At 30.7% G+C, this 21,089-nt stretch overlaps 4 protein-coding genes across 4 annotated transcripts; 2 read left to right on the forward strand and 2 right to left on the reverse strand.

Annotated features, from left to right (window-relative positions):
• Positions 1-1,981: 1,981 nt before the first annotated feature.
• On the reverse strand, positions 1,982-3,552 carry LOC112751887 (probable membrane-associated kinase regulator 6). Its single transcript, XM_025801184.3, has 2 exons — positions 2,500-3,552; positions 1,982-2,399 (listed from the first exon to the last, which is right to left on the reverse strand). The coding sequence occupies exons 1-2, from the start codon at positions 3,224-3,226 to the stop codon at positions 2,386-2,388; spliced, it is 741 nt and encodes a 246-aa protein (XP_025656969.1). The 5' UTR covers positions 3,227-3,552; the 3' UTR covers positions 1,982-2,385.
• A 6,995-nt stretch (positions 3,553-10,547) lies between these two features.
• Positions 10,548-15,184, forward strand: LOC112751883 (plastidial pyruvate kinase 2). Its single transcript, XM_025801179.3, has 12 exons — positions 10,548-11,061; positions 11,449-11,727; positions 11,889-12,054; positions 12,200-12,334; positions 12,465-12,575; positions 12,665-12,753; positions 12,912-12,974; positions 13,074-13,249; positions 13,452-13,554; positions 13,694-13,842; positions 14,281-14,389; positions 14,830-15,184. The coding sequence occupies exons 1-12, from the start codon at positions 10,825-10,827 to the stop codon at positions 14,935-14,937; spliced, it is 1,725 nt and encodes a 574-aa protein (XP_025656964.1). The 5' UTR covers positions 10,548-10,824; the 3' UTR covers positions 14,938-15,184.
• Positions 15,185-16,885: 1,701 nt separating this feature from the next.
• On the forward strand, positions 16,886-18,363 carry LOC112751886 (acidic endochitinase-like). The gene has a single exon (XM_025801182.2). The coding sequence runs from the start codon at positions 16,909-16,911 to the stop codon at positions 17,998-18,000; it is 1,092 nt and encodes a 363-aa protein (XP_025656967.2). The 5' UTR covers positions 16,886-16,908; the 3' UTR covers positions 18,001-18,363.
• Positions 18,364-18,960: 597 nt separating this feature from the next.
• On the reverse strand, positions 18,961-20,722 carry LOC112751888 (uncharacterized). Its single transcript, XM_025801185.3, has 2 exons — positions 20,138-20,722; positions 18,961-19,274 (listed from the first exon to the last, which is right to left on the reverse strand). The coding sequence occupies exons 1-2, from the start codon at positions 20,539-20,541 to the stop codon at positions 19,169-19,171; spliced, it is 510 nt and encodes a 169-aa protein (XP_025656970.1). The 5' UTR covers positions 20,542-20,722; the 3' UTR covers positions 18,961-19,168.
• Positions 20,723-21,089: the final 367 nt, after the last annotated feature.

The following is a 21,089-nucleotide window of genomic DNA, read 5'->3' on the forward strand; positions in this document are numbered from 1 at the left end:
TTTTTCATTCAAAAAATTTGAGATGAAAAATATAATACTAAAAAATATAATTAGGAAAAATTAACAAGAATAATAAAAAAAAAATAAAAAATAAGTTGTGTCTCTTGTTAGTGTCTCTGTGTCATTTTTGTCAGAATAGACACAAAATACACTAATTCAGTATTTTTGGACACATTGTCTCTGTTCATGTTTCTTCTGTTAAACACAATTTTGTGTCTCTGTGTCCCTCTCCCAATGTCTTGTCTCTATAAATAAATGCAGCCTAGTATTTCAGTAATTTTAATAATTAATTTTAATTAATATATATTTTATATATTTTTTATAATTGAGATTAATAATTAAACTTATTAAAATATAGATACATCTAGTTCATTTGAATTTTTTTCTATAAAATTAAATGTCTAAGGTTTAATTTTCATTGCTAGTAGTAGCTATCTACTTTCCCTTCTAGAGAGAACAATTTAAAAGGGAGTGTAACTGGCAGACAAAGATTGATGAGACTCCTTATTCCTTAATTGGATAATATCCAAATAAGGGATCACTCACATGCATCATTGATTTCTTTAATCAAGCTAAATTCAGGCATAATTACCTTTAATTTGTTTAATCACATAATAATTGAAGAATTCATACTTTATAGTCATCATCACCATAATAAGGATGTGAAATATTTAATAATAAAAACAAATTAACTAAAAATAAATTTTGATTTTTTTTGTCTCTTTAATATTATCGATGAAGATATATATGGTTCTTAATGACCTTCAAATTAGAAGCTAAGGTTTATTAAATAAATGATAATGACAATCAAGTTATTAATTGAAATATTCAACAGATATTTCTAATTATTAATGTTAGCATTAAAATGAATTTAATTATCATGGAACAAAAACATTCTCGGCATGTCAAATCATAGTATAGCAACATATGATACAATGATAGACAGAAGTCACAGAACTACATATACTTTTTCATTCATTTAATAATATCCTTCATACTTGTCAGTGAAAAAATGGTTCAACTTTTGGCATGTGACTTGGCTAGTTACAATGCCCAATTTGTTCAATAAAGGGTAACATAGTGTCACAAATACTAAACTTTGTAATTATTATCACAAACAAAAACATATATATACGACAATGTTTTATGTAAATAAAAAATTAAGCTATTAAATTAATTATTCGTATTAATATATATTAAATAATATATATTTATAAATATATAATAATTAATTTGATAACTGATTATCTATGTTTATGTTGCATTTTAATTTAAGGGTAGAGTATATTTTTTATCCCTGAAATTGAATAAAAATTTTAAAATTACTCCTAAATTTTATTTTGTTTCAATTTTGTCTCAAAAGTTTTCGATTTGCATCAAATATACCCCTGACGCCTAATTTTTTAAAAAATTTAAGACAAATTCAACAACAATTTCATAAGAACAACACTCAACACAAGCAAATCAAGCATAATTTTCATGCATTATTGTTAAATTGATCTTAAATTTTTTGAAAATTTAGCTGTCGAAAGTATATTTGATAAAAATCGAAAATTTTTGGGACAAAATTGAAACAAAATAAAACTTAGGGGTATTTTTGAAACGTTTGTCAAACTTCAGAAACAAAAAATATACTTTACCCTTAATTTAACTAGTCCTGTATAAACTAACTAACACTCTTCTAAATAACAATTGGAAGTTAACAATGCACTAAATTCTCACTCATTTGTACATCATTAGAGTACTTAATTATGGTTTATGTTACATAAATCCAGAGACAATAATCTAGCTAGTGTTCTGCATATTTAATTTGTTATCATTCTATATATGTCTCCTTTAGTGTTGTTCATTCATCATTACCTTAAAATTTGCAAAAAGCTTTCTAAAATTTCAAACTTGCTCATCAAAACTGTCTTCAATCACTTGAATCAATCAATCAACACTTTTAAGAAGGGAAAAAAAAGAAGAAGAACAAAGTAGCTATAGGCAAAGGATAATATTAATGAAATTATCAGCATTATAATATATATACATACTGATTCATTTTGGCATTTAGCACACAATTTTCTAATTCCAACATCAGTTGAAGAAAATTTCTCAACTGAAGTAAAAAGTGTTTTAATTTTCTCCCCCATATTAACAAGATAAACAAACAAAATTGTACTCTTTCTCTTTTCTTTTCTTTTTTTCTTGAAAATTATGCCTCACCAACCACATATTTATTTTTTTTATGAAATTCCATTATCCTTCTCCAAGCAGAGGAAGATAGAAACAGAGAAAATGAGTGGCTGCTGAATTCTGGCCTTGAATAATTTCTTCACCTAAATTCTTTTTCCTTTTCCTATTTGATTTTCTATCTTCAAATTCTTCCAACTTGCAGCATCATTAGCTTCTTCTTTCTGCAATAAAAAAAACAAGTTTCAAAGTTAGAAATGAACATAATGCTATCAAATTCAAGGGAAAACAAAAAGCTTGTTCTGAATTGATGAATTAACATACCAATTGATCTCTTGCAATGAAGAACTGCTTCATAAATTGAGCTCTCAGAATCACAAGACTTTCTCCAATCATCTGCAGAATAAGCAACACTGATTCTAGGAGATGCTTCAGAATAGTATCCCCTATTCTTCACTGATTGACTCCTCTTAACAACTTTCTCAGTGCTCGAATTCGAACTAGTCTTGCTGTGATTCTGACCCCTCAGTTTTCTACACAAGGGCCTTAAGAAATTCAGATACTTTTGAATTATCCTCCTTGATAATGTTCTGCACCTTTTCAATGAAGGACATCTCGAATGAGCCGAAGAAGAAGGCGCAGCCGTGCCATTCGACGCATTCGAAGAGGAATTTAGGCTTGGAAGATTGGAATCTAGGACCCCATGATCATCATATTCTTCCATCTTCAATGATTGAACAAAGAGAGGCATGAGGTAGCCATTGGAAAACAATTGATCTGCATCACTTTGTGATTGTGAAGAAGTTGGGAAATCAAACTTGAAATCTTGAGAGCAGTTGCTGTTGCTGTTCTTTGGGAAGAATCTCTTTGAAGGTGGCATTCTTGGATCCATCTCAATGAATGAAGAAGCTTCATCAGAATAATAAGCATCAAGAGAAGTTCTCAATGAACTATCTAAGCTCTCTAGTGAAGGTTTAAGGTTCACTAACCAACTATAAGAGAAGCTTTCAATAGAAAGAGGTTGTGAAGAATGTGAATGTGAACTTTCCATAGCTTCTTCTAAATTCTAATAACTCAAATTAATTGAAAAATCTCAAGCTTAATTCTCTTATGTAGCATATGTTTGAAGATGTGAACATATATATATATGTTATAAACTTATATGTATATATATAGCTTTGAGATATGATATGTTATGTTATGTAATCTCTCTCCAACAATTGGGTATGTGGCTGTCTGGCAAGAGACAATGAAATTTAATAATTGGAATTCAGAAAAAGAAGAAAAGAAACAGAAAAATGTGAGCCCTCACTATAGGTCCATAATGTCTTGTTGCATCACTAGTTAACCTCACCTTTTTCTTTTTAATCATTTGCTGCTTTAAATTTTTTTTATTTTTTTACTAAAAGGAGGAGTTGGTTGGGTTCTAGAACTTGAAATAGTTTATGATATCACATTATAACTATAACTAGAGTATAATTTTGATGCACTGAGAATAAAAAATTTTAGATGATTTTTAAGTTCGAACTTAAAATTTTGTTACTTTTATTGATATGGTAATATAATTAGGTTTTTTACGTAATTTTTTTTATTAATAATATATGAAAATTAAATTTTTATAATTATTATTAGGGTAAAGTATACTTTTTGTGCTTGAAGTTTGGCAAAAATTTTAAAAATACCCCTAAGTTTTATTTTGTTTCAATTTTGTCCGAGAAATTTTCAATTTGCATCAAACATACCCTAAACGGCTAAATTTTCAAAAAATTTAAGACCAATCTAATAACAATGCATGAAAATTATATTTAATTTGCTTATGTTGAAGGTTGTTCTTATAAAATTGTTGTTGAATTGATCTTAAATTTTTTTAAAAATTAGCCGTTATGGGTATATTTGATGCAAATCAAAAATTTTTGAGACAAAATTGAAACAAAATAAAACTTAAAGGTATTTTTAAAATTTTTGTCAAATTTCAGGGACAAAAAATATACTTTACCCTTATTATTAACTAGTGAAAAAAGGCAAGAGGAGGTTCATGCATGCAATTCATGTTTAGGTAGGTACATTAAGAATCTAAAAGAAAAAAAATTAAACAAAATTAGTCCTCTGCTTTAATTTGGAATGTTGCTTTTAATAAGCCTTTGTTCACTAGCTAGATCAAAAGTAAGCAAGGGGAATCTTTGTAATCTCATGAGCTGAATAGTCAACAAAATAATTAGTTCAAATCCTCAAAAACTTTGTTGTTATATATAAACCATTGTTTCCAAAACAATATCTCTATGTGGTGGATTATTTATTTTTCTAAATTTTAGTTTGAGTTAATTTTTTTTTTCTTATGATTCTATGTTTGGTTGTTGTCTTCTTGTTGTGTTGGGTTTTGTTTAATATTTGGATTTGGATTGATATGACCATTTAATAGGAAGGGTGATTTCATCACTTTGATGATCACATTCTAACTGCTGCACCACAAGTTGAACACAAAGGATAAAATTAAATATCCCATTATACCACATTTATTATTACTATTATTATTTGCATGTAACCCAAATGATTTTGATTTGTATATTTTATTGGATCATTATTATATGCATGAGATACTCTAGACAATATTATTGTTTCAAGAAACATAAAAAGTGGTGTTGGTATTCCATAGGTATGTAGAGTCATGCATTTTTTATTTATATTTTAAATTATTATTTTTCCTAATAGAGTCTTATACAAGACACAACATACTTAAACATATCTAGAAATTATCTTCTACATTGAATGTCTTTAAAAAAAACAATAAATATGTCCTTGATTTTTTATTTCGAAGATAAATAAATTGATTAACTAAAAATATAAAATATTTTTTATTTTTTAAAATATAATACATATAAGTCTCTTCATAAACTAATTTGTTTTTATATATTTTAAACGAAAGAACTTAAATATTTCGTATTTTTAAAAGATCAAGAATAATTTTATATTTTCAATTAGTCAAAAATTTATATGTCTTTAAATTAAAAAAATTAGAGGCTTATTTGTAAAATTAAAAATACAAACTATTCAAGCAATTGTATGAATATTTACATACTTTTTAGTAATTAAGTACTCACATATTGAATTAGTAGTTATGCATCTAGTGGGTAACTATCTCTAAGTTATTAGTATTTTTTAATCAAATTAATATGTAAATTTATATTTATTTACCCAAATACAAACATACAACTATACAAGTATGAATTGGAAACCAATTACAAAATGCTCAAAGACCAAATATCATAAGTCATAAATACAATGAATATCTTCTCTAAAAATTTAGGTACAGTTAACTTGATGTGAAATTAATTTGAGAGTTAAATAGTTTGACAGGTTTTGACTAAATTGTTATCTAACAACTTTCAACTATCAACTTTACATGAAATTAACTGCATCTGAATTTTCATTGTTTTTTTCATAGAAACAGACAGAAATGGATAAATTACTTAATAATTACAATTACTCTAGAATTAAGGTCAACATAAATATGAAATATTAGAGAAAAAGAGGAAAAAAAAATATCAAGAGGTTTTCATGGGAAGGAAATAATCTCAGGCTTTTCCATCCACCACAAGCCTTTTGTGGTGATGCATATAGAAATCTCTTAGCAATCTATAGTTTAAAATGTTAGTGAAGAAAATTAAGTAAACTATATATGTCATTTTCAGGCTGAAGATGAACTATTTAGTTTTGAAAAACAACTCAAGAATTTTTATTATTTTATTAATTTAAAAAGAAAGGAGACAAGGGTCCCTAGGGATGTCGGATAAAGAAGTAGACATGAACAAAGGTTTTGAGGACAAAAGCCTTCAAGCCAGGATAGCAGAGTGACTTGAAACCAATTGGTCCCCTCTTCTATGTCCCATTTAAGACAATAAGTATTGGCTGCTAAATCCAACACTCATTAATGTGGTCTAATTCTGATAGCAACCTTACACCATTCATGTAAGTACAATTCAACCTTAACTATGGCAAAAAATAAAAAATAAAAAAAAATTACCAACAGCTAATAATGATAAATAAATTTTATCCAAAAAAAAAAATTTAAGAATTTAATTTTTATGTACTGACATATTTTATTTAAATAATTAATTGTATATTATATATCGTTTAAAGGCTCAATTTTTTTTATATGGAAGGCGTGTGCGTGTCTTCTCCAGATATGAAGTCATGGGGTACCAAATCAATCTGTGGGGTAGATTTTTTGTTAGTGTCAGATCCTAAAACTCGGACCGTGCGAGTTCATTGAATTTCAAATTTGGCTCCACAAATCGGAGAGTCCGATTTGGAACTGGTGAAATTTTGAATTTTCGGAAGGTGGTAATCGGACCCTCCGTGTTTTTAGTAGTGTGTAATTTTTTTATGAAATAGGTTATAAAATCGCACGGTCCGATTTCCATTCCACCTTGACACCACACCAATGTGAAGCCCCCCTCCTTCCCATAACCGAGTACAATACCAGCTAGACTTTCATATACAAATTAAAAAGCGTCGTTTAAAGTAATTAATTATAAAATTTCATTTAAAAAGTTATCTAAATATATAAATTTGATTTTATGATTATGTAAATCTTTTTACAATGTCAATGTATCAAAACTAAATCAAAGTTTTAATAGTGAGAAGTTTCCAAATTTTAAATATATTGGAAGATTCACAGATTTATTTTAATTTATGAACTAACAATTTTAAAAAAATTGTAACAAATATTTTGAAGAAATTTTCATGAATAAAATCCATCATATACAGTTTTAGATAATTAGATAAACTTGTCACTGAGAGTAGAGAATGAATGCCAGCTAGCTCATCATAGAGCTGTTTGTATTGTACAAAAAAGTTTTCATTGCAGGGTCATGAAAGTGAGGATTATAATATATGTCAGAGTCCTATAATATTCTGTGCAGTTTAAATTGTTGTTACATATATGTCTTCAATTAATTGTTCACTTTTCAGGTTTTTCATATTTCAGATTTCAGACCATAGAACTCCTGAACTATATTTATCTTGTAATTTTGTCTACATTTGGCGTGTAGTATATGTTGGATTTTCATTTCTATCGAAGTTGGGTAACAAATAATAAATGTTAGAATATATATTTTTGATAAAATATTAAGGTACGGTTAATTTATGTTTTTATTGTTCTATTATTTTTTGTTTTTATAATTTTGTAAAAAAAAAATTATTATTTTTATTCATAAAATATTAAAAATAAAAAGTATAAACAAACCAAACCAAACGCATTTTTAGATATTTTTATGAGCTATTAATAAACTGTTACTCTTAACTCTTATCTATACGATATTTTAATAAAAAAAAGGTATTTTTTATAGTGCGTGATTTTTTAACTATTTGATATAAAAATAAAAGTTAAAATTTACTATAGTCTCTCTTAATTTTTAGACAATTTAGATACCAATAAGTTAGACATCATAAAAATTTTCGAAAGAAAAATATTTGTGAAACAAAAATTTTGTTTGTTTTATAAATTGAGTAGTATTACCCTATATATGGTGGTTGTCAAATACTTCTTTAATTTTATGTCATCCACAAAGCTAAACTAGCAACAACTAATGTATATATATATTTTTTGTAATTTCTTTGTTATATCACTCTATCAGTGGATATAATTAAGAATTAGTCTCATGAATTTTAAATCTTTTATATTTTTGGTGAATGAAATGTCGTTTGGTAGTTTTACATATACATATGAAATTTGAAACTCATTCAAGGAAACTCAATTGACACAAGACATTATTAGAGTTGATGCAATAGATAGGAATAGCTAGACTATTATTGTTAATTATTTCATAGTATCTAGATACTAGAAATGTAAAAACCAAGCATTCTGGCAACTATATATGCAACAACATTATTGGCAACATGGTTCCTAGCTAGCCTGTACAACAACTTTAAGAAAAAGCATATTGATTCTCTCAATTTATTTTCTCAATATTTTTAAGTATAATTTTTACTATATAATATTAATTTCTCACATTTTTTCTAACTCATCCACCACATATGAGCCACCAAAACGTTTGAAAAAGAATCAAGTATAATTTTTATTATATAATATTAATTTTTCATATTTTTTCTAACTCACACAGCACATATGAGCCATCAAAACTTTTGAAAAAAGACCAAATGAAAAAAACACTATATCTAACTCGAAATTTTAATATAATAAATTAATAAGTTTCTCATTTTATAAATTACTTACTCTTTCATATTTTTTTTCATGTGAGATTAACTTTATACACTACTTACACTTGTAATATTAATATTTAATGTGACAGACTAATGATTAATCATTCTATTTAAATACTTATTGTTGACCAATAAATGACTACATATATAACTAGGGCTGCGTTTGTTTACAGAGACAGGACACTGAGACAGGAACACAGAGACACAAAATTGTGTTTGGCGGAGAAGACATGGACAAAGACAATGTATTCAGAGACACTGAATTAGTGTATTTTGTGTCCATCCTGACAAGAATGACATGGAGACACTATCGAGAGACACAACTTATTTTTTATTTTTTCTTTCATTATTTTTGTTAATTTTTCATAATTATATTTTTTATTATTATATTTTTCATCTCAAATTTTTTGAATGAAAAAAAATGAGAATAAATTGAATTTTCATAATTTGTTCTAATTTATCACCAAATAGAATATAAGAACACAAAATTTTGTGTCTCTTCATCAGTGTCTTGTTCTATCCTGTTCTCAGTGTCTTGTCCTGTCCTGTTCTCGGAAACAAACGCAGCCTAAAGGTTTGGACGTAATTCAAAAGTTAAACATGATGAATGAATCACTCAATAAATTTAAATTATATTTTTTTAGTCTCATTTAACATGTGTATAATAAAAAATCAAATTTTACAATATCACTTAAAATAAATGTTAAAAGTGTTGAGACAAAAACACTGCCAAACTAACTAGTAAGCATACTACTAGTAGTATATCACATACCATAAAAGCTAAGAATACTTTTTTAGTGATAGAAGAAGAAAAGTTCATGGAAAAGAATCTCATCCCATATATATCCATGGTGGAACAAATCAAGAAAACAACCCCTGCTTATTGGTGTAGTAGGAAGAACTAGGCAACTAGCATTTCAGGACTAAATAGAAAGAACAACACCAATCACCATTTGAAAGTTATATATCAATATGACGTGATCTTTTCATCATAATAATTATGCAAATTATTTATACATATATCTTCATCATCAAATGCATATGTATATAACATCTTCAATTCCTCTATATGTATGAGCCAAAAAGTTATACAACTATGAAAAACATGAAAGGCATATATATACCATGTACTATTCTCAAAGAATAATTGTGAGTATATTATTTACGGAAATGTTTGGTAACCAAAGAAAATCAGCAAAAAACAGTCATAACTTACCTTATTTAGCATTCATTAATTGTTGCGACCATTAATTAATGCTAAATAAGACAAGTTCTGATTTTTTTTTGTCTATTTAACATTACCCATTATTATGTGCTTAATTATATTGATGATGAATGCTTTGACAGTAGTTTGAACATTGTTAATTAGTTCGATCATGCTGTTATATCAAAAATAAAAAATAAAAAAAATATATAAAAAAATTATTTTGCTCAGCCGACACTTAAAAATATGTCCCACTGCACACATAAAAAATTATATATCCCATGAAATATATGCAAGCTTTAAATCACCAAAATCTACTAAAATATTTGCCAATTGGAAGCTTCTTACTGAATACAGTTTTTTATAGAGATTTTTTTGGTAGATATCATAAAGAATATTTTACAACTTTGATTGTTAGATATTGTCATCATATATATATATATACAATGATAGTGTAACATAATTTTATTCTGTCCACAAAAAGTTAAAAATAGAATTATCAAATTGATAGTGAAATTTTTTTGGGTCAATATAGTGAATTGTTTTTTTTTTTTTTTTGTCAAGGAAAAATAGTGAATATATTTTTTGGTACTTGCAATATAGTGAATTGTTAAATCATACAAATGGAAAAGTTTGGGCCACAAATTTGTTTGTTTGGACAACCATTTGGGCCACTGGAAAAACCTCCCAATGGCATCATCTATAGGCCCATGAATCTTTAAAAGGAAATAAAGCCCTGATGCTCTCCTGACCAAAAGAAGAGTCCTGATGCTTTCAATAAAAATAGAAGCATCTCATTATTGGGCTATCACTTTTCTGACTTCAACTAAACTCATAGGCCCAAATTGTGGCCCATAGTATCGTCGAAACGTTAGTTAAAAAAAAAAAAAGAAATGCATGCACGAAAACGACATCGCTTTAAAGCTGAGACATGTTAGGCAAACATACAAGCAACGGCAGCAACGTTGAAGGGACACTTTGACACTTCCATTCGTTTGTGTTCGATACGAACGAGGTCTCTCTCAAAACCCAAAGCTCCAACTACCTCTTTCTTCTGAGATTCTCCGTCAAATTTGGCTTTGATTTTTCCAACATCTGCTCACCACCTTCTTAAACTTCTCACTCTTCTTCTTCTTCTTCTATTCATAACATCAACGCATTCTCTCTCTCTCTCTCTCTCTCTCTCTCTCTCTCTCTCTCTCTCTCTCTCTCTCTCTCTCTCAATGGCTCAGATTGTGGCAACAACACGATCCATTCAGAGCACCCTTTTGTGCCCCACTTCAGGATCTGCAAATGAAAGGGCGCGTAATCTCTTAAAGCCTCCAACTTTTTCCTCCAAGGTTTTCTCATCAAATGGGATCAACAAGTGCCCCCAAGATGCATTCAGAAGCTGCAGGATCAATGCGAGGAAATCTGCATCTGTTGAAGTTATCCCTGTCTCCGCTGAAGATGATCCAAAGGTTCCTTCTTTTCTTCTCTCTCTCTTGCTACCCTTTTATTAGAGTTTCTTTTTGTTGCTAAAAAGTGATGGGAAAATATTGGAATTTGAGATTTTGAATAGGACCCCATATGTTGAAAATTATGGAAAATGGAAATGGTTGTGACCCTTAACAATAGAGTTATGTTTGTGGAAAAATGAATCTCGTTTTTTTAATTGAGATTTGAGCATTGAGTAGTTTGCATGCTGAGTGTATTTGAAATTATGAGATTTGCTAGCTGGCTCTCAGCTGTGTTTACATCATGTGTAAACTAAATCTCAGAAGAGATGTGCACAATATTGTTAAATCTTTGTTGGTGCATCTTTAGAACTATCTGAAAACTTTAACATGGTGTGTTTTGGTGATTAGATTGAGGAGCAATTGCGTGGTGTGCCGCAACTTCTTGATGCTTCGAATGGAATGTGGTCGAAGCCCACGTTTAGGCGCAAGACGAAGATAGTTTGTACTATTGGTCCTTCCACCAATACCAAGGAAATGATCTGGAAGCTGGCTGAGGCCGGCATGAATGTCGCTCGCCTCAATATGTCTCATGGAGACCATGCTTCACATCAGAAAGTTATTGACTTGGTTAAAGAATATAATGCACAAGCAAAGGACAATGTAATTGCAATTATGCTTGATACTAAGGTATGTTATACTTCATGAAAGCATTTCTTCTTATTATGATTAATGTATTAAAATTTTTGTGCAAATAGTGTTACTATCGTTAGCCTATGTTTTTAACATTCCTTTTCTGTATTGAATTATGTGCAGTGTCATATGTTAATATCTTTTTTCTTTATTTTCAGGGTCCTGAGGTGAGGAGTGGGGATCTGCCACAACCAATCATGCTATCAACTGGACAGGAATTCACTTTTACTATCCAAAGAGGTGTTGGAACTGCAGAGTGTGTTAGTGTGAACTATGATGATTTCGTCAATGATGTGGAACCTGGGGACATGCTTCTTGTTGATGGTATGGGGTCTACTATTTGACAGAAATTACTTATCCTAAAGCATGTAAATATTATGTTGAGGTGGTTTATTTTCGTGACCCCTTTATAGGTTAATTATACGATGGCTTTGATGAATTTTTGACTAAATATGTAATGATGACCCAGGTGGTATGATGTCGTTGATGGTAAAATCTAAGACAGAAGATTCCGTTAAATGTGAAGTTGTTGACGGAGGAGAGCTCAAGTCAAGAAGGCATTTAAATGTTAGAGGAAAAAGTGCAACACTTCCTTCCATCACTGGTGAGACTTTAGATGAGTAATCATATTCTTGATGATTTTCCAATTAGTGTCTTTTTGTATTTGGGTACATGGTGATGATTGAGAATATAGTGATTTCAATGGAAATAATCTTCTCATTTATTTACTGCAGAGAAGGATTGGGATGATATCAAATTCGGAGTGGATAACCAAGTTGATTTCTATGCTGTCTCCTTTGTTAAGAGTGCTGAAGTTGTGCATGAACTGAAGAATTATTTGAAAAGTAAAACATTTATAAGATATATATCATATCGAGTTGTTTGGTGCATATTTGAATCATAAGAATGATAAAGTTTCCATTCAATACTGCAGACTCTGGAACTGATATACATGTCATCGTAAAAATTGAAAGTGCAGACTCTATACCAAACTTGCATTCCATTATCACTGCGTCTGACGGGGTGCTTAACCTAATCCTTGAATTACTCTTAACACTTGCTGCTAGGTTCTGTGGTTGATTTAGCATATATTGTAAATGCATATTCTTCTCCACTTTTTTTGAATGTGTTTTGTGGAGTACTTCTGTGTGTTTACATTTACCTGATTCCTTCCTTTTCAGGCTATGGTTGCCAGAGGAGATCTTGGTGCTGAGCTTCCTATTGAAGAGGTTCCACTTTTGCAGGTAAACAAACTGTTACATAAAGATAATGTGAGCAATTGGCATCATTTACTGGAAATCAAGTTAAGCTCATCTTAAATTCCATAATGCTTGTAAATGTAGGAAGAGATAATCAACTTGTGCCGTAGCATGGGAAAAGCTGTTATTGTGGCCACAAATATGCTGGAAAGCATGATTGTTCACCCAACACCAACCAGAGCGGAAGTATCGGACATAGCAATTGCTGTTCGAGAAGGTTCTGATGCAATAATGCTGTCTGGAGAAACTGCCCACGGAAAGTAAGTAAATAGTTTTGAATATTGCATGCTTGAGTAGTACTAATCTTGAGCCGCCGAATTTTTGTAGCGGCATATAAGAGGCCTTGAAGATAAAGTGAGCTTTACCAGTAATGTTCCAATTTTATATGGAAGCAGAGGAATAGGCTGATTCTTAGAAAATGATGTACTTTATATTTATATATTTGTTTTTCTTATAACACAGGTATCCGCTAAAAGCTGTGAAAGTAATGCACACAGTTGCATTACGTACAGAGGCTACTATACCAGGGGGTCAAATGCCGCCTAATATCGGTCAAGTGTTCAAGGTTTGAAGTTGATATATTTTGTATCCTTGACTACTTTATGCATTCATTGCCCTCCCAGTTGATTCTTGGCATTGATATGTGTATTATGTTTTTCTTTTTTCTTTTTTTTTTTCTTTGCCCCTTCTTTGGATCCATGTAGAACCACATGAGTGAGATGTTTGCATACCATGCAACCATGATGTCTAACACCCTGGGCACCGCAACCGTCGTTTTTACGAGAACGGGTTTCATGGGCATCCTATTGAGCCACTATCGACCTTCTGGGACCATATTCGCCTTTACTGATGAGTAAGTTCTCTTTTATAACATCTGTGGATCTTTTTTGTTCAAAAATTAACAGTTTTCCTGCATAGTATCTTATGAAACTGATTATGTGATGGCCTTGTGAGGTGTTACGAATTTCATGGTCCTCTAGCAATTGTCTTGAGCTGTATTAAATGTCATGGCAGTTGATTTCTTTCCTTAGTTTTGTTGACGTATTTGAAAGCAACTATGTTACGTGTACACAAAAAATCAGCCACTTGTATAGAATACATGTTGGAATACAAAATACACGTTGAAAATGAATTAAACAATACATGTATTCATACACAAACACATAGTGACAGATTTTTTAAGCACACGTAGTATTTTTATTTGCAAAATAAGAATAATTTTGCATATATGTGATATTATTCTGTAACAGATTTATTATCTACCTAATTTTGAATTTTGCTTGTTGTGCAGTAAACGAGTACAACAGAGATTGGCACTGTATCAAGGAGTCTGCCCTATATACATGGGATTTTGCGATGATTCTGAAGCGACCTTCCGAAGAGCCTTGGATTTGTTGAAGGTAAAGGGTTTAAATTAAAGCACTTTTACTATAACATGTAATATAAGATGATAACTAGTGGCATGAAATGATTTTGAAACCTTCATGAATCCCTTCTTAACATGATAAACTAGCACTTCTCTTCATGTATGCGATAAACCATGAACCTTATGCAGATTTCATTACATTTAGCGACATATTTTTTAAGAATTTAATTTTGATGCACTGTCAATGTAAAACCGTTTTACGTGTGCATCCAATCACATAACGCCACATTAGCAGAAATAACTATCTTTTTTTACATTGACTGTGTGAATGGTCATCCAAGAGAACAGTTGTGATTGCACGAGTTTTACACTGTCATTGCATGAAAATTAAACTCTATTTTTAATCCTTTTAAAGGGATTATTATTAAGTCTTGCTGCTCCTAATTTAGCCTATATGATGATTTATGTGTGCAGAATCAAGGAATGGTGAAAGAAGGAGAAGAAGTAGCACTTGTACAAAGTGGTAGGCAACCTATATGGAGGTCCCAAACCACACACAATATCCAAGTTCGAAAAGTGTAAGATCATAAGATCACAATAATAGAGAGTGGTAACTGATTTCAGTTTCAGTTTCAGTCTTTAGGAACTATACACTACCATATCATCTTATTTAACACTTTGCACATTGATGCCAGTCTTTACTTTTTCTTTTATAATTTGTTTATTCATTTTATGTTTTTCAGTTTATCATGAACAAACTTCTGTATATGTTCTTGAAATTTGGGTGAAAATTTTGAAATAAGGCATAGGCCATCAAGGCCTTTGAATATACATTAGTACTTTATATGTCATCATCTTAATTTGTTTATATTTTTATAAGAGTTAATCACTTTTGAATCATTTAGTAAGTCCACAAATTCAGTGACACGGAAGAAGGGGTAGGGTTTATATTTATATTAGATTCATAATTAGAGGTTTCAACTTTCAAGCTTGAATGATGAGAATTAAAAAAAAAAAAGAGTAAATACCAATTTGCTTCCTGTTATTTATCTTTTATTTGAGACTGATCCTTCATGAAATACACAAAATCAAACTGAATTTAACTTATTATTGAATCATGAAAATAGTATAAAAAATTTGTATAACCTTATTTTACTAAAATAAACTATATACAAGTCATTTTTATCTATATTGCACATACTCAAAAAAAGAAACAAGGATAACTCCAATTTCTCAAAGTTAAAGATGTCAGTGTTTTTAAAGAACAGTAAAGTAAATGAAAACAAAGCAAAATATAACTAAACTATTACATGAAATTAACCATTTGAACTAGTTTTTCTTACGAAGTTTTACATTATTCAATTATATGAAAGAAGAAGATATTGCCGCTGTTCAAGAAGAGTTTAAAAAAAAATCAAATTGGAGGACTATTCCAAGTGCAGCTTTGTAAATGGATTTAACATTTGTATTGTACATGACCAAATAAGAACACTGATAAACTAACCAAGTTGGTTGGCCTAGTGATTAGTTTATTAGTCTGTTTAAGCAAGTATCGTAAGTTTAAATCCTACCTTGTATATACAGTAACCTATTGGTCGACGACAAACCTAATGATTAGTTCATTGGTCTGTTTAAGCAAGTGTCGTAAGTTTAAATCCTACATTGTGTATACAGTAACCTATTGGTCGACGACAAACCTTTAAATGGAGTTTAAAAAGCTGAGAGACATTGTTTGAGGTTGGTCTTTGGTTGCCATGGTTGATTAAGCTATGGATGACTTAGTTAAGAACTAGGAATCAATCAATGTATAGTGGTGATATAGGAGGCAACTTGTATGACTGGGTAATATAAATATATATTTTATATTTTAATATATATATTTTATTTTGGTTACTGATTTTATTGTATTTCTAACACTTTTTAATTTAGATGTGAAAGGGGACATAGTGTAAGACGTAGTTATGGAATGTATAGGTACTTTACGCAATTGTAGTGTTTGGAGTGAAAATTGGACCATCCGATTTGTATATCCCAAATTATTTTAATTTTTTAAACACAAATCAGAAATCCGATTACCTTCACCAAAATTTAAATTTTCTCTTGCGCACTAATCGAATTGTTCGATTAGTAGGCTTAACTTTTTTATAAAGAAATTAGATGATCCGATTTCTTCATCCCTTATTTTGAGAAAAAGCTGTCTCACATCCATATCTAGTATCTACATTCTCCACGACAACGCACAACACACATGCTTCTCATATCAAAAAAAATGAGCCTATTTCTAACTGATTGTAAAAGATATATATTGTTTACTAAATTACTCTTCAAATTCTAACGATTTCTTCTCATGTCCGAAAACAATTATATATTGGATGAATTTCAAACCCCTTCACCAAATTAAAGAGGTAGAATTGAAACCATTAATAAACAAATAAATGAAAAAGTTATCTCTTTCCACTATTATAATTTTTATTTATATCTCATATATTTATTTAAAGTTTTTTATTTATTATTAAATTATTAGTTTAATAAATTTATAAATTTATTTTTAACATGCATTTAGTTCTAATTGAAACATATATTTGGACCTTAATCCAACTCAACACACAACAAATTAAAGCTCCATGCATGGCTTCAAAACCACCACCACTGTCCCTCCTCTTCATTGCTCTCTCCATGCTCTCTTCCACCACCACCAGCAGCAGCTCCGGCCCCGGTATCGCCATCTACTGGGGCCAAAACGGCAAAGAAGGCACCTTACAACAAGCATGCGCCACAAACAACTACAAAATCGTAATCCTCGCATTTCTTACCGTCTTTGGCAGTGGCCGAACTCCGAAATGGAACTTCGCCGGCCACTGCGGCGATTGGAGCCCCTGCACCAAACTAGCCCCACAAATCCACTACTGCCAGAGCCAAAACATCAAGGTGTTCCTCTCCCTCGGCGGCGGCATCGGACACTACTCTCTCTCCTCGCCGCAAGACGCGAGGGAAGTTGCGCTCTATCTTTTTGAAAGCTTCCTCAGTGGCCAACACGGACCACTGGGAAGCGTGGCATTAGATGGCATTGACTTTGACATCGAAGAAGGGTCAAATCTTTTCTACGATGACTTAGTCAAAGCCATCAATGCATTCTCCACAAAGGAGAAAAGAATTTACCTATCTGCGGCGCCGCAATGTCCGTACCCAGATCACTACCTCGATAAAGCAATCAAAACTGGATTATTTGATTATATTTGGGTTCAATTCTATAACAACCCTCCATGCCAATACTCAAATGGAAACCCTAAGAAACTTTTCGAGTATTGGGACACGTGGACATCGTCGGTTTTGCCGAATAACACTGTCCTTTTGGGGCTTCCGGCGGCGCCTCGTGCCGCCGGAAGTGGGTTCGTAGCTGCTGAGGTTGTGGCGGATGAGATTCTTCCGTACATAAGAAAAGGTTCAAACTATGGAGGGGTTATGCTTTGGAGCAGATACTATGATGTTCAAACCAACTTCAGTGAGAAGATTAAGGGTAGCTTGATGATGAGATCTGCGTTGAAGTTAGTGAAAGCAATTGGAGATGGAATATATGAAGGCCTGTTTTCCATTTTGAACCGTCGTTATGTGCCTAAATCTGCTTCACTTAGGGCTGATGTTTGAAGCTTCTACATTATATTTGCAAAGGTGAAAACTTACTATTATTTTTACTTGAAATTGATAATTAAAAATTTTTAGATTATAATTTAATTAAATTTATAAAATGATCTAATAATTTTTAGTTGTCAACTTCATGTCAAAATATCTGTATATGACTTTTCACCGTTTGCAAAAGCTTCAAGAAAATGAGAGAATAATAAGTCACTTTGCATGCATGTGTGATATCTTTCTAAAGTTGGTGTCTTCTGGGGTTTATGGGGAGCTTTTAAAAAAAGTAGTATTTATTTTTCATGTAACTATATGATGACTTCGATGATTGTCACTCTTCTATATTTATGATGGGGTAGAGAAAGGTTTTTAATTTAATTTGTTCGAATTTGATATTATTATTATTATTATTATTATTATTATTATTATTATTAAAATTGGCCATTTTTAAAATCGCATTAATTTAGATTCAATTTTGAATTTTATTTTTGGCAAACTACATGGATCAGATCGAATTTTAAATTTATTTTTTAAAACCAATCCAATTAAATTTAAAACATACAATGTGTATAATAATATTATTTTATTATTGTATTTAAAATTTTACTTATTATATATTTTATTTTATTAATGTATTATTATTATTTAGTGAATATTTTATATATTTAAAATAAAATTTATTTATTTATTTTAACTAATTTATAGTTTTATTTCTATTATTATATTATTATTGATTTTTCAAGATATTTTTCGTTATGTTATTTTTAGTTATTTAAGATTTGATGTTAGAATTTGTATGTATTTTTTAATTTTCAAAATCGCAAATCTAATCAAATCCAATATAAACCGCTTAAAATTGGATCAGATTATCTAAAAAGCTTTTCAATCCATACTACATCGCAAATAAAATTAATGTTTGAATTGAATAATTTTTTGACACAAAATTGATCTAAATCACACCCCGAACACTGAGAGTGATAGAAAAAGTCACCATACAGATTCTCTCATTTCAAATATTTATCAAAACGTCATCCTATTATAAGACACTTTTCTGAACCCTTTCAATAGAAGGGATTCTAACATGAAACCTAAACATTTGACATATTAATTAATGCACTAACTATTTCCAACAAGAAATCAAGCCATTATATATTTGGCAGATAGAGAGAGGGTAAAAGGGGTATTATGGTCCTCCAAGTACAGCATTCTCAATGTCTTCTCTGCTCAGAGCATAACTAAACCTCCTCTCCACATCCTTATCCAGATTCCCAGGTCCACTCTTCAAATACCTACACAGATATAATAAACTCTTCAATCTCTATTAACAATAAAACATTTACTTTGTTGCAAGGGAAAATCCATCACGAGCCTTTACAAATTGCAATGAGATTACTCAATGAATAGTTAGCAAGTATGTCAACTTCAACTTAATAGAAAACCAACAATTCATTCAGGATATTTACTTCTAAAATAAGTATTTTGTTTAGTACATATTTTTCTTCAAGTACTAAGCATGTTCAATAATAGTTTTTAGATTGAATTCACAAGTACATATCAGTAGGATGCCCCATTTTCAATCCAAAAGTAACATGGTAAAATAAAATAAGAACAAAAAAACAGCCCCTCTATTTTGTGTCTCAGAACATACAATAGTAAAGAACAAACTGCCACCAGAAAGTGATTAAAGATTCATTGTGAAATCTTAACCATTCTTTGATTTCACCAACTTGATGTAACATATATGTCTAAAAGGAATCAAAGGACCAATTTAAGTATCTAGTATCTACCCTATCCTAATTTGATCTCACAGATGCCATTGCAGCAATGCAGGGGAACATAACACTGCATTGGCTTGCTAGCTTCTAGCAAGTTGGACAGAAAATTCAACAATCAACAGACATAACAAACATTAAAAATATATTTTTTTGCTTTAAAAAACTCAATTTAAGTCAAACCCTTCACAACTTTCCAACTAAAGTATCCAGCCTCCACATTCCATCTACCAATTCTAAACCACACAAAGTGGATAGCACCTTGTGCACATTCAACACACACAAGCATAAACTCAAACACCAAGAGTGCAATAACCAAAAGCACAAAAATTCACATTTTTTAAATAATAATAAGAACAATAGAAAAAGAAAAACCCAACCTTATGTAGAGATCAGTGACATCTAAATAGAGATGAGCATGCCAATCAGCTTTTTGAATCAGCCAAACAGCTCTATCATCCTTGCTCTGGTAGAATCCAAGGCTCTTGAGCCAAGCCTCAATGCAAGGCAAGCTATGTGAGTAGAGAGGCTTGTTCTTCTCTGGAAGCTTCTGAAGCCACTCATCATCTTCTTTTGGTGACAACTCTTCTGCTTCTGGTGACTTGCAGAAAATTTGGGTGGTTGTGGCGATGGGTTTTCTGGACGAGATGGAAAGTGGGTTGGGACATTGAAGGTGTTTTGGGAAATGGGTTAGGTGAAAGATTGGAAATTGAGTTGAACTTGAAGAGATTGAAGACGGAGGAACATTGTAGTTTGTGAATGTTGAGGATGTAATGGTTGACATTTTTGTGTTTTTTCCTTTTTTTTTTTTCCAGTGATGATTTGGGTATTGTGTGATGAATTCGGATAGAACTGGACAGAAAAAATAAAATTAATTCGAAAATCGTGATAAAAGAAAAAGAAAAGTGTTGAACTTTTAAGGTGGGGGAGAAAGCTGAAATAGAGAAATGAAATGAGCAGCAAGTTTGAACAGAGCAGAAGATTTGTTATCCTGTTTTGGGGCAATTTGCTATCTGGTGTTTTCAGCTCCACGTGCAGGTCACGTGATTCAGTTGAGAGCACTTTTACCCTCCATTTTTCAAAGCAGCTGGTTAGTTATCCAACACGAACATGAGTACTTTTCAATTGTATATCTAATAATTAATAGTTAGCAATTTAAAGTGTACATCTACTACTACTAGTTATTGGATTGATGATAATTAACAACTACTATTACTTCTGTGCTTAAATTTCTATTTAACTTGGATGGTCCATTGGAGATAGTCATAGTTCATATGCATCATGCATGTCTCATAAAATGTGTTGTGTAATGATATCACTTGTGAGATTATT

Source organism: Arachis hypogaea, chromosome 15 (genome assembly GCF_003086295.3).
Source record: "Arachis hypogaea cultivar Tifrunner chromosome 15, arahy.Tifrunner.gnm2.J5K5, whole genome shotgun sequence".
Classification (NCBI taxonomy): domain Eukaryota; kingdom Viridiplantae; phylum Streptophyta; class Magnoliopsida; order Fabales; family Fabaceae; genus Arachis; species Arachis hypogaea.